Source organism: Amphiura filiformis, chromosome 20 (genome assembly GCF_039555335.1).
Source record: "Amphiura filiformis chromosome 20, Afil_fr2py, whole genome shotgun sequence".
Classification (NCBI taxonomy): Eukaryota; Metazoa; Echinodermata; class Ophiuroidea; order Amphilepidida; family Amphiuridae; genus Amphiura; species Amphiura filiformis.
Genome location: NC_092647.1, coordinates 28,770,973 through 28,785,078, shown reverse-complemented (window position 1 = coordinate 28,785,078; position 14,106 = coordinate 28,770,973). Strand labels below are relative to the sequence as shown.

The 14,106-nt window shown below is 35.0% G+C and overlaps 1 protein-coding gene across 5 annotated transcripts in view; it reads left to right on the top strand.

Annotated features, from left to right (window-relative positions):
- Positions 1-3,729: 3,729 nt before the first annotated feature.
- Positions 3,730-14,106, top strand: part of LOC140142002 (sorting nexin-4-like) — a 44,396-nt gene continuing 34,019 nt past the window's right edge. For 3 of the 5 annotated variants that reach the window (XM_072163905.1, XM_072163904.1, XM_072163903.1), the window contains exon 1: positions 3,730-3,842. In XM_072163905.1, coding sequence (XP_072020006.1) covers positions 3,738-3,842 — 105 coding nt within the window. In that variant the 5' untranslated portion in view covers positions 3,730-3,737. Of the gene's footprint in view, positions 3,843-9,532; positions 9,578-14,106 lie in introns of all 5 variants that reach the window. The other 2 variants (XM_072163902.1, XM_072163901.1) reach the window with 1 other exon arrangement.

Here is a 14,106-nt window from a genome sequence, read left to right as displayed (position 1 = left end):
AGGATGCCACAAAAAAAAAAACGGTAAAAGCTACATTTAAATTATTCTAAATAGGTTCTAGAAAATAAAGTTTTGTAACATGTCCTAAATTTTTAGCTAATTTAGATGTTTGGAGAGGGTCGTACTTTTGTGTTTTAGGAAGGATATGTAAACGACAGATAACACCAAAAATATGAAGAAATTATTTCCAAACTGTGTTAAGGGCTGGGGTATGAACGTTTGGACAGTATTTATTTTGGGACATTAGAGCACATCAGACATATCGAATTGCATTCTGAATATGAAGAATATCATTCTGATATCAAATAATTTTGATTTTTGAAATTCGCAATTTAATACACATTTTATGGCAAATCATTAAAATTGATATTTTTGATATTTAACAGTACTTGAAGTAAACTTTATAAATCTGATGATTTATACTTAAAGTGTATGTAGGTGGGATGAAAAGCCGACGATCAATTGAAAATTTTGACCTTTCGTATTGAAGATATGGATTTTTTTTCCCAAAACACCAAAAAAATTAGGTCTTTTGGGAAAAAATCCATATCTTCAATATGAAAGGTCAAAATTTTCAATTGACCGTCGGCTTTTCCTCCCTGCTACATACACTTAAAGAATATATCATTAGATTTATATAATTTACTTCGAGGACTGTTATATATCAAAAATTTGAAAAATATCAAATTTTTATAATTTGTCATAAAATTTGTATTATATTGTGATTTTAAAAATGAAAATTATTTGATATCAGAAAGACATGCTTCGTATTCAGAATGCAATTCGATAGGTCTGAGGTGCTCTCATGTCCCACAAAAATACTGTCGAAACGCAATAAACGCTCATTTTGGATCCCTTAAGTCAACAATCATTATGTTGCTCATTTTGAAGAATGCTGGTTAACAAAAAGCAGTTCTTTGTGTCATTTCGTGAACAATGGTACACATACCATTGTTTCCTTTCGTTTCCTTTATAATCGGTTACCCAACTGAAGCTGTAATACCAGCTTTATTGCGATGTCGCACATTGAAAACAGACACTTGTACACAACCAGAGAAGATCTGATTTAATCAGTTGAGCTGCTTCAATGAGTGTTATCTTGGTTTAATAGCTTTTAATGGGGTTTAAGTCCTGCAAAGGTCGAGATGAATTCTACTGTAGACATGACTGCATCATGGTACTTTGTTAAACCAATATACCCTGCAAAAATCAAGACTCTAGGTGCTGTAGTTTTGTCAAAATCCGAGATTTTGAATAAAACGCCGGAACCGGCGCTTTATTATTACGATGGAATTATTAGTCGAACGCATACACGATGTTCATAACACACAGTACGTACACGGGGTGCGGGACGGCGATATACACAACAAAGGGTCGTAGGCCCTACCACAACACGACCGAAGGAGTGGTAGGCCTACGTATTGGCGACATGTGCGCTGGTAGTAAATTCCAATTTTCTTTGCTTTGCCGTAGCTAGTTGTTCGGCTCAAAAATAAAAGGGGATACCGTATATCTGACAGTAAAAGCTAACATTTTATGGCAAAGAAATGCTAATCTATTTTGTTTGAAAATGTTAAATATGGCTTTAATAAGCTGCAGCATTCATTTTAATTTATTCACTGAACCATAAAAACTGTTTTTGAATGTGTGACACCTAAATCTGGAAAAGCTTAAATTTAATTAAATTGAATTATGCTTCTTTTTGATTAAATTACGTACCGTACTTAGGGTCAAAATTGTCAAACACAAATTGAAGAATAAAAAGCCTATGTAGAAAAATGCATAAATGTCTGCATTTTGCAATGAAGATGGTAAAAAGTAGCAACAAATCCTTGATGTATAACTAATCAGTCTATGTTGCAAACTTTAAAACAAGGGAATTGATCAGGCCGTTTTTGGATTACAATAAAATGTCTGGGGGGACTTACTTTTTTGGAACCGTTTATATACTCGTCCCCGACCCCCTAAATTTCAAATGCTTCCATCGCCACTGATTCCAATCATAAATGGATGGTTTTTTTCCGGGTTTTTTTTTAATACTGGGTTGCATAAAACATAAATAAATTAAATGTTCTACTTTACAAAAAGTATTAAAACAATTCCACAATTTCACATATTTTATATCAATGACATGGACATATATATACAATTTCATTGCACATCAATACAAATGTTAGTATCATTAATATGTTTCCACTGTCCTTTGATGTAGAATGGTAGGCTACATTAAATGAGGGGGGGTCAAAAATAGTTTTGATTCCTTTTGAACCTACTATGGGGGGGGGGGTCCATTAAGAGGGGGGGGTTAAAATTTTCGACATGAAAAAAAGTTTTCCAGCCCCCCCACCAAAGTATTTATGAACACTCCCTTATATTATGTAATTGTCACATCTTGTAACAACATTGAAAACAACAACAACACCAGATTTTAATGCGTCTTAATATACGCATAGGCCTACATCTCAAGGCACAGAACATAGGGGTAATGTTGGAGAATATTGACCTAATCATAGGCCTAAACATTGTGAACATTGAATTTATGAAATAGTGGTCCAATTGATTCAAATAACCAATGTTCTTTTTTTTGCAGTTTGGCACTATTTTTTACATGCTTATCAATGACCCTATTTTGGAAATCTAGGCCTAGTCAAATTAGGGGCTATGCAATAACGGTGTAGGCCTACCCCCTTGATGATCATTGGTCTGCCAAAAATCGCTTAAAACCTTTGACCCCCCCCGTGTCAAAAACGTTTTACCCCCTACTCCCCTATTCAGCGTTTTCTTTACTTTTTAGGGCGTAGGGTCTAATAAAGAAACGATGCCAAAACATATGTGCCACTAAAAATCGCTTCAGCCCCCCTTCGACCTGTCAAAATCGCTCACTCAGCTTACCTGCCAAAAAATGCTTGCCCCCCGGCTTGCCAAAAAAAAAAAACCTTCCCCTCTTATTAAATCAATCAATCAATCAACTTAAATCTCGATCACTATAGCTGAATTTATACTCGATCGCTTTTGCAGAAAAGCGATTTTCACGCATGCTCAATGTTTACTTACATTTCCAGAGCGTCAAGCCGATCAATCGATTCAAATCGCGGAGGCAAAAACGACGTCGCTTTTGCAAGTTGAAGAAATCTCAACTTCCCAGCGATATCGCTTGACACGTGAATGCGTCAACCAATCATATACAACCAACTGGATCTATTATTTTGCTAATTAATTTACCTTTCTCGATTTTTAACTTTTGGTGATGAATTAATTCAAAGCAATAATTATTGACAGCAACTGATGTTTTAAAAATGTATTTTGTGGCATTTAGAATATTTTAATTGTCGTCTGCAATCGCTATCGCCGTGATAAGTATAAATGCAAAAGCGACGGGCGATGCATCGCAAAATTCGGCGATTGCAAATCGCTTTTTCAAAAGCGATTAATCGCATCGCTCGGCGATCGAGTATAAATTCAGCTTATGACTGCATCATAATCATAAATCAATCAATAGCTAGGCCTAGGCCTAGACTAAATAAATTAAAAAAATCTAGGCCAATTAAATTAATTAATTAAAGTCAAGTGTCAATAAGAATAAATAATAATACAAAACAAAAACAAAAACCCTATTTTGATCTAGGTTTATATTTTTGATGAATTTTATAGGTTTATATATTTTTATTTTATTTTTTTTAAATTAGAGCAAGCACCTTTAATCTAGTAACACCCAAAAAACGCAAAGAAAAACAAAGATGGCGGAGGCAGATCAGGACCAAAACAGCATCTTTGCTCCAAATTACGATTCGGCTGTGACCGATCGCAGCAAATTGGGCGAATTTGCAAAGATTGCAGCTAAGGTAATATCTGAATTAGTCTTTGTTTTTCAATTTAGATGGATAATGATGTAAAACACAGGTTTTATAGGTACACTAACGCAGTAGTTTTCCGTCAGCGCAGAATTCTGCACCCTTCCCTATTTTGTCGTACATCGGTCATTGTCGGTACATAATATAATTAAAGACAGAGATAAAAACAATTTATCGCGTCTGATGTCACTGTCAATTACGATCCTTGATTGGTTTACACAGGTTAATCAGCGCGTAAAAGGAAGACCGATCTATCTGGTGCTGATCGGAGAAAAGGAATAGCAGCAAATGGCGAAAAATACTGCTTTCCGTGTTTTGAAATTTGTTGACGTTTTAATGATCCCCGATTCCCGGTCGATTATTTTAGCTGTGTCACGTCACATGCATGACGCTAGTGGGTACCAGCCAAACTTCAGAGAAAAAAAAAATCACGATCGCCGATAACGATGTGATATGGGACTTACATAGGATTACACAGAGATATTTCTTGCCAAAATTTGACCATTTCTAGGTAGCTTGGCCCTACTTTGTCTGCGTTATATGAAAAAGGACAGTCTTAAGTAAGTAAATGTGCAATGCTTTTGATGTTTTGGGAGACTGGGAGGGAAAAAAAAAAAAAAAATGATGGAGCCTATTCTTGACTGTGTAATATTCCTTCAACCAGCTGCCGTGCAGTAACAGTCTTATACGATGGACAGATAGTATCAGTTTGTGAATGAGGACATCGTATAAGTTCCTTGTACTAGAAAAATTTCGTACTTTTACAAGGCAAAAAGCAGCTTTTTGTCGACATGGTGCCTTCACCAAAGAAAGTTTCCTACTATAAAGACCTAACTTTTGAGATGGTTTGCATGTCAAAAGGTGCAAAATTAACAATAAGGCGCCCGGTTATAAATCCGCATTCAGGAAGTCATCATCATCACGACATTTGTAAACAAACCGTGCTCGAGTTTGATTGACAGGTGACGTCAGACACGATAAATTGTCTTTATCTTTGTCTTTCATCATGTAAGCCATAATTATATTTTAACACAGTACATTACTCTATAGTCAAATGCAGCAAACCTTTGACAAGCGCGACTACCGTGATGTTGCAAATTTGGCGCTAACAAAGCGTACGGCGCACAGTTCATTCATAAATTTCCACTCTGCAACAGAAGATCGCCTCAGCAGCCAATCAGAGACAAGTGCGTCCAACGCAGTAAATATGCGATGTATAGGGGAGATTGGGGTTAGTTGGAACGCGGGGTAAGTTGAAACATTGTATTTTTTTCTGACACAAAAAATTAATTTGGTAAAATACTGGCACCTAGTAATAGGTATTAGTAAGGGTCATCCACCAAATTAGCAACAGCACTGATGCCCCACCAGTGTTGGCTTGGGAAAGGAATATCTGTTTTTGACTTACTGACTAATTTTTATACCCCTCAGAAAAGATGCGTTATCTCCATGTTGTTTGAAGATTCAGGGGATTATTTTTTGAGTATCATAAGCACTAGTAGTAAGTCCCAGAATAATGTTAAATAATATTTTTTGAGTATCATAAGCACTAGTAGTAAGTCCCAGAATAATGTTAAATAAAAGTTTTATTGTATTTCTTATTTTGTGTAATGAACTTTGAAATGTAAAAATAGGCATCGGGGTTAGTTGAAACTTTTGAGGTGGGGTTAGTTGGCACGTGAAAATCGCATAGAAAAATATGGTTAAAAAATTGACTTTAAAAATTTTTTTAACACGTTTACCATTTCTTCAATATTGCTTTAATATGGTTAAAAAGCAATAATACAAGCAAAAAGTGCACACAGAAAGTACATTTTATAATATTTTAGGCTTCTCATATTTTGGTCCATGGTGACACTCGTCACCTTGTGTCCAAAGTATTGACCCGCACTCCCACATATTTATTTATTCATTTTTTCACACTGATTGTATGTTAAAGGGTGCCTTCAAGAGAAGTATAACCCTAACAACACAATAATAATTATTTTTAAATTTTTACAAGCCGTGTTTCAACTAACCCCATCCTATGTTTCAACTTACCCCAGGGGTGGGGTTAGTTGAAACACTTTTTTTCAAATTTTCAAATTGGATTATATGAATAATCATAAGCAGGTCCAATAAAGTTTAAGGCTGTATGTATGTATATGTTTATCTGATATGGTTAGTGTTTCTTGAAAGTAATCGGTTTGCGTTAAAAAGACGATTTTGTGAAAAATGTTTCAACTAACCCCAATCTCCCCTACTTACAATACGCGCTCGTCAAAGGTTTACTGCATTTGTACATGTTTTATTTTGCGTATTATAAGTTCATTTTGGCGATCCTGACTTTTAGATCAATAAAAATAAATTGACGAGTGTTCATGTGTCAAAGTAAAACCCAAAATACCTGGTGGCGTTACATTTTTCTCTCCTCTTTCTGATTTAACTTGTTGTCACAAAGCTATTCTTGGTCCAATTGCATTAAAAGTATGGGCTCATTATACAGCTTGATTATTCTAATTTTCAAATATGTTTCACAATTTGGAATTCAAATTTGTTAATTATATAGTGGGAACTCCAATTGAATGAACGCAGCTTTCAATAGCGTGACGATTTTTTGCGTACACTGCTTGCGATGTGCGACTGTGCATGAGTAACGCGGAAGTGAATCCAACCATGCCAACGCACTTGTGATTGGTTAGCATTGTATCCAAGGTCGTGCGTTTGTGTTGTAATTTGAAATACGCGATATACGATCGCGGTTGGATCGAGTACAGCAGCTGAAAGCTGCGTTCATTCAATTGGAATTCCTACTATAGTAAAAATTACTAAAATGTTTTAAAACGAAGAATCAAAGATAAACCTGGACTGGTGGATAAGTGGTAATTACCTGTCAATCGTACATGTAGGGGTCCACGCACCAAAATCTATATGATGCTAAAGTTTCATGGGGTCAAAAAACCAGCATAATCTGTCACAGACCCTGGGAGTGAGACCCCTGGAAATGCTGACTTTGAACTTGCTCCGTATTATGAAATGGTGGTGGCAAAATGAAAATGAAACAATCAACGTTTCATGCCATTGCTATTGTGAACACATAAAAGTAACCACCCCCCCCCCCCAATGAATGACCAAATTTTATTCCAAACGGGTTGTTATATTTTGGGAGAGCAAGGCCTAAATGCTCCAATTTAACATTGGGAATTTTAATAGTGCTTACAAGTTACGGATCATGTTTCTCTGCCAAGAAGACAAGGTCAATACCAGAGCATAGTATGTGTTATTGATACTACACTAATGTATCCCACATTAATAGCAGGGTTTTGTTTCAGTTTTCTCTTATTTCCACATTACAAAACTCTTTTTATTTAATTTTTTTTATAAATACTGTAGCAATTCCCAACCAGAAATGAACTATTCTGTTGGATATTTCTTTGTTAGTAATTAAGTTTGCTATTTTACTATACTGTATTTTTGTGCAAATGAGTTTTGGCATTATTAGGCCTACCTGTTTTTTATTTCCCACTTAAAAGTACCTGACATATTTTTCACTCAATGTTGGTGCTCAAGAATTAAATGAAACCACTTTTCTGTAGGAACGTGCACATCAAATTTATCACATTCTCGGCTAACACTTCTGAAACATTGAAAATTGCATTCTCTATTTTTTTTCCTACAAACTTGATTAAGGTTTGTTCAATTCCCTCCCTCTCAAACTTAACTGGAGAAAAGCTGAAAAATCTTTTGAAGTTACTATTTATAGTTTACTACAAATGCATTCAACAGAGGGTTGACCTTGTTTGAGGACACAAAACAAGAGGCATGAATTGGTTGTTTACAAAAGACCATGAACAGCAATTAAACCTAATATACTTGACCATGAGAAGTCCAGACACTGGGTACATCTGGTTCCATGTACCATACTTCACCAACTATAATAGTTAGCACCCAATAAAACTAATTGGGTGGATTATATCTCAATTTGACACTCAAATTGGATCTCATATTGGATCTCAAATTGCTTCTCAATTCTATTCAATTTGAGATGATTCCAAAATGAGATCCATTTTCCAAAATGAGATACTTTTGAATAGCAGTGTAGATACATGTAAGTGGTAGAGGAGTAGGCCTATGTACAATCTGTATGGCAAATGCTTTGAAGACATGACATCATTTTGAATTTTAAATTATTTCGTTGTCAAATTGTGTGCTGTACACTGTATGCTAATCATACCTCAAATGAAAGCTTGTTCATTCATTATTCATGATATTCAGCTATTAATTTTATCTAATCGTGTTACAAGTATTCACTGAGAACCGCAAGTCACAAGAACCACAATTTTTTCCTATTCACTTACGGTACACACAAATGCCAAGATTTTCAGTCTCATCATGCGTTTTGGCTTTCAATTGTATCTTGAGAATTATACACGATACACCCTACCTAAGATACATGTAGGAAAAGTATACATTTTTGGAAAGCTATTTACCCCAGGAATCGCAGTTGAAATAAATGTAGGATACACTCTAAAGAAAATATTTTTAAAAATGTAAACAACATTTGGTCCAAAATACCTTATTCTACAAAATCAGGGTGTCCACTTCCTATTCACTCCATTATAAAAATCAGAATTTTAGGGTGTCCAAATTGAAAACAGGGCGTCCAAATGACACCTGGACACCCCTCTGGCTAATGCCTTGGCATGAAGTTACGTATAGTTTTGCACCCTGTATCACCACTTTGGTCAATTATAACATAGCAAAAGTATACATTTTATTAAAGCTCATAGTGTGGCCTGTCACACAATTAGATTTCATTTCATTCCATCAGTAGAAAATGCAATAAATCAATCAATTTACTCGTAAAAAATTAAAATTTTTCATGATATCACCCTATATATTTTCTTACGCACCCTGTATACCAACTACAATTTTGCATAGTTGGATTCCTTGGAACCTAAGCTTTCCAAAAATGTATAGTTTTGCTGGTGTGAAAAACAAGGTTACCAGGGTGAATTTTGTAATTCATGCATGCTGAAAGTCAGTATACATTTGTACCATACTGTCTGTAATAAATGCCAGGTGGCATTATATTGCATTTTTCCAAAATGGGGGCGTTTATTGGAAGTGAATTGGCAGTGAAAAATGCTTAAAAATCAGGTGCAATTTCCCGATGGTGCTCCTGTTAAAAGGAGGATTTATAACTATACTAATACTACTTGATGGCGGTGCCCACGGAAAATGACATTTCGTGGGAAATACAACAAAATTACACCTGTAAGTGCATGGAATTAGTGAAATTCTATCATAATTAGGCAATGAAATGTATGGGAGTTGAGTCGTAATTGCGATCGTGACTGAGATGACTGATGCAAGTTTTAAGCTTACCTGCATGTTATTGCATAAAAATGTTTGAATTTTTTTCAATTTTTCATTGACAAATTAGAGGGAGAGGGGGGGGGGGGCATTTATTAGAGGGGGAGTGTTTATTACAGACAATACAGTACGGTACTTAGTTTTTTTGAATAAGATGTACAATGTACATACTCTTGTGAAATGAACATGTGTCCACATTTTACTGATCAATTCTTTTCTCTACTTTTGCTGCCTTTGTACTACACTTCATCTCAATCAATTTGCTGTGCACCTTTCTACATGGGGTATGTGTTGGTGTTTATATGCACACCCACCCCTTGGCATAGTCTCGTCGACCCATACCACAAAGGGCTTCAGTCACTAAGTCTCAGGTAGAATAGCGCCTGTGGATAATTCCAAACACTGGTGAAGATGAATTCAATTTTGTAAAAAAGAAAAACAAAAATGATAGGGTTCATTAAAACTGAAAGATTTATTTATCCTTCAACCTGTAGAGTGACAAAGTTCAATTTACTCCAGTTGCCAGAAAAATACAGAACCATATTCATTATTCAAGCTACTGTATTTCGTCAAATAAACGCCCATTTTCCCAAGGGGGGTCGTTTATTAGAGGTCATTTTTAGCACAATTCCCGTTTAAATCATTAGGTAAGCTTAAAAGTCACGCTAAAATGACGAACTATGAACTAGAAACACTGACTTTTGATTCACTTCTGGGTTTCCGATGCAGATTTTCGCCATTTATTGCTGCTATTATCGACCATGTGAGCAACTTGGTAAGCTTACTTACACAAGATAGCATGGAGATATCGGCATTTTTTAAACATCTTGGTTGAAAAAAGTGGTGGGGGGGCGTTTATTTGAAGCGGGGCGACTATTTGACGAAATATGGTACCTACTCACTTTTAAAGTAATTAAGCTATTTGTGGAAGCTAACAGCTATGAGTGCCATTTTTGAAAGTCAAACTGGGCACTCTGAACAGGTAATAACAAAATAGTCGAATACAGTACCCATTTTTAATGAAAAATAAAAATAAATGTTTTGCAGAGATGAAACATCTTTTGGTCAATCCTAATCGTTTGGGAATTAAAGTTAGAATTCCATATTCATTGATCTGTTTTAAGAGGGGAACAAATGGTTCAACATTGTGCATATAATTCAAAGTTTAGGGTATATTTTATTATATTGTCAGGATTTTGAATGCTTCTTTAGACTTGTGCGAAGGCTATACGTTAAAATTGTTCAAAATATTACAAAACATTTTGCAAACAGTGATCAAATATTTGAATTTAACTTTCATTCCCAGTTCTCGGTCAAAATAAAAAGGATTATGATGTGTTTAATCTTGCAAAACTGATTTTAGACACAAATTAATTCTTAAAAAATTTAGGTGTTGTATTTTTCTGGCATCCGGAGCAGTGGTACAAGTTTACCTCTGGCCCAAATAATATTGCTTTAAAAAAATATGATTTAGGGCCATATATACAAATTTATTTACACATGTCTACATGTACCACACATGATTGTAAGGTTTGTAATTTTTGTTTGTTTGGATGTACACATACAATGTATCATTGATGTTGATTTATCCTAGAGAGAATCTCCTTGTACTAGTTTCTCTCTGTATCCACCCCCCCCCCCAATCCAATGCAGATCATGATATGAAATGCGAATTAAGGAAACACAAAGAACTACTTGAATATATTGCAACAACAACAATCTTATGTTATATAAACAGTTTCACAACATGATCTGCATCGATCTGGTCCATGGGGGCCAAAGGCGGCAAATTTGAAATTGAGATAGAGGCAAAAGTGTGTACTTTTTATGGTATAAAAAATAAAATAATCAGAGTAAAATAAAATACACTGAAACTTAGGAACATTAGAACAAAAGTGTGTTAGATCTTTGGTGTTCTCAGTATGATATCCTGTCAATATTAATGTTTGTATTTTAGGTGAGCAATATTGTCAAAAATGTCTCCTTTGGCCTTAAGGTGGCACACCCCTGATAAATGCTGTGACTAATTTTGCATTTTTCTCAAAAAATAACTACACACTGGTAACAGAAGTTATGTATATATTATAGGGGCAAAGAATCCAATTACTTAACTGAAATTTCAGTGATTCAAGACAAGTGGTTTATTTATCAAGAAATGAGTTGCATTCTAGTGACCAGTACCTCTTTTCTTATCATAAATAACGCACCGCTTGTCTTGAGTCAATGAAATTCCAGTGTATTATAGAACAACTGGATTTCTTGCCCCTATAATAGAAACCAGTGTGTTATTATTTTTTGAGAAAAATGCAAAAATAGTCACAAATTTATCAAGGAGTGTAGTACCACCTTAATGAAGCAGATTGTGTCACATAGGCTTTATTCCACTCTGGTTTTATTCATTGTGAAGCTTTGGGGAAACAGGGAAATATAACTTTAGATGGATACTCCCAGAAATTGTTGTGGTATAAATTTGTGTCGTCAGTTTCAGTGAAATCTTTTTAAAGTTGCGATTGTTTTATGAACATTATCACTCATCAGTGATTGCAATTCTCCCAGTCGCTCATACTCAGTCTGTATATCCCTTGCTAGCAGTTTGCAAGCATGCATATGAATTTAGAATCACAAGTTATGTTTCAGTATTGCATGTAAATATTCCTTAAACATTTTCAAACTTTGTTTTGTAGTTTGTTACAAGTTGGCTGCATCAAAAAATTGCTTTACCCGTGTTTAGCTGTGTATGTAGTGTGAAAACTGTAACTCGAGATATTTTGTATTTTGGCGAGATATTTTGTATTTTGGCACTGGTGTGTGAGTCAGGTTATTTAACATTTATAACCATTGCAAATTTGCCAAAATTGTCAGTCAGGTGTCTAACTGTTACACATGAAACCAGCAAAAAGGCATGATACGCTTGTACAAAAACTGTGTGAAATTTCCTTTCAGAAAATGTATTATGTGGTTTTCCACAGGACATGACTTCTGTGCATTTATTTAGAGGCAACGGTTGCACAGTATTTTTTGTGGGAGTTGTCAAAAGTACCTTGACATTGCATTCTGAATGCAATCTGCATTCAGAATACGAGGAATGTCCTTCTGATATCAAATGCAAATTTTATGACAAATTATTAAAAATTTAAAAATTTTTGATATTTAACAGTCCTCAAAGCAAACTTTACAAATCTAATGATATGTATATTGTATATTATATTGTATTTTATTAGAAATCACATAGCAGCCAACGGCTGAATTGCATGACATTTACATTAAAAATAGCATCATAAAAAATACATACATTTATAATTAAAACACTCAAACATTAAAAAACATACAAATAAATAAGAACACATTATAATTGCACTTGACTGGATTTGGAACAATATCAAAAAATGACTGGCAATAAAAGCAAATTACATTGCTTTTAGGATGTTGGTGAGAAATGGTAGGGGACTATTTTGAAATCTGTTGGTCCTACATCTAAAAGAGTCAAATTTTGGTTGTCTTCTAAGAGTCATGTGGGAGTGATACTTACTAGGTGGAAACCAGTGTGAGAACCTCACAGACGTGCTTGCTTTCAGGGCAAATTCCTTGCAGATGTTTTGTCTCCTCTCAGACAACGAATGAAGTTCAAGGGTAGCTAAGGAATATGCATAGGTAGTATACTTTCTACCAAGGATGTATTTGCAAACACGTCTCTGAATTTTCTCAAGCTGGGCCACCTGATTATGAGTAAGACCAGAATGCCAAAGTGGGGCGGCATACTCTAAAACAGGGCGGATGTACCCTTGTACACCAATAACAACTCCTCGGGTGAGAGAGATGCTTCCTTCAGTTTACGGAGCATGAAGAGTTTACGATTGGCCTTCGCATACATTGAATCAACTTGTTCATCCCAACATAAATTGTTTTGGATCAAAACACCCAGGAGTTTAACCTTCTCAACAACAGCTAATTTATGATCATCAATGGACAGATCAACATGTGGGGTAGCCTTCTTACCGAAATAAACTTGCATGGCCTGACATTTTGAAGGGTTCAACTTCAATTTATTGCTCTTAGACCACTCATTCAGGGCATCAAGATTCTCTTGGATCTCACTATCATCACTATATGCCCGATTTTCACCTATTGTCAGGTCATCAACGTATTTCCAGACTCTGTTTGTATGCTGGACATCATTCAATGCATAGTTGATCATAGGTACTTAAAGTGCATGCATGTAGCTGGGATGAAAAGCCGACAATCATTTTGACCTTTCATATATTGAGGATATGTATTTTTTTTCCATCAAGACCTAAATTTGTGGGTGTTTTGGGGAAAAAATCCATATCTTCAATACGAAAAGTCAAAATTTTCAATTGAGCGCCGGCTTTTCATTGTAGCTACATGTACGTACGCTTTTAGTACATATCGTTAGATTTATTAAGTTTACTTCGAGGACTGTTTTATCAATTTTTAATCATTTGCCATAAATTGTGTAAAAATATTGTGAATTAAAATTTTTTTTTTTAAATCTAAATTATTTGATATCAGAAGGACATTCTTCGTATTCAGAATGCAATTCGATATGTCTGATGTGCTGTCTCATGTCCCACAAAAATACTGTCCAAGTGTTGCTACGGATGAGACATTGAAAAGCTTCATAATTTATGAAAGCTACAAAGATACAACAATTAAATAGTTTTAAACATAGGCCTACTATGCATACTCATCCTTCACACTCCTACTAATTCAGATCTAAACTTCTGCTACTTATGTGTTTAAAATGACTTTGTCAGTTAATATTCTTCACCTTTAAAATTATACATGAAAACTAGCTCAACAAGAAGGAGGAGTAGGGACGATATTGTTTTATCTACTGCATACCCAACATGTTGTGACATGAGATCTCCCATCTCTCTTT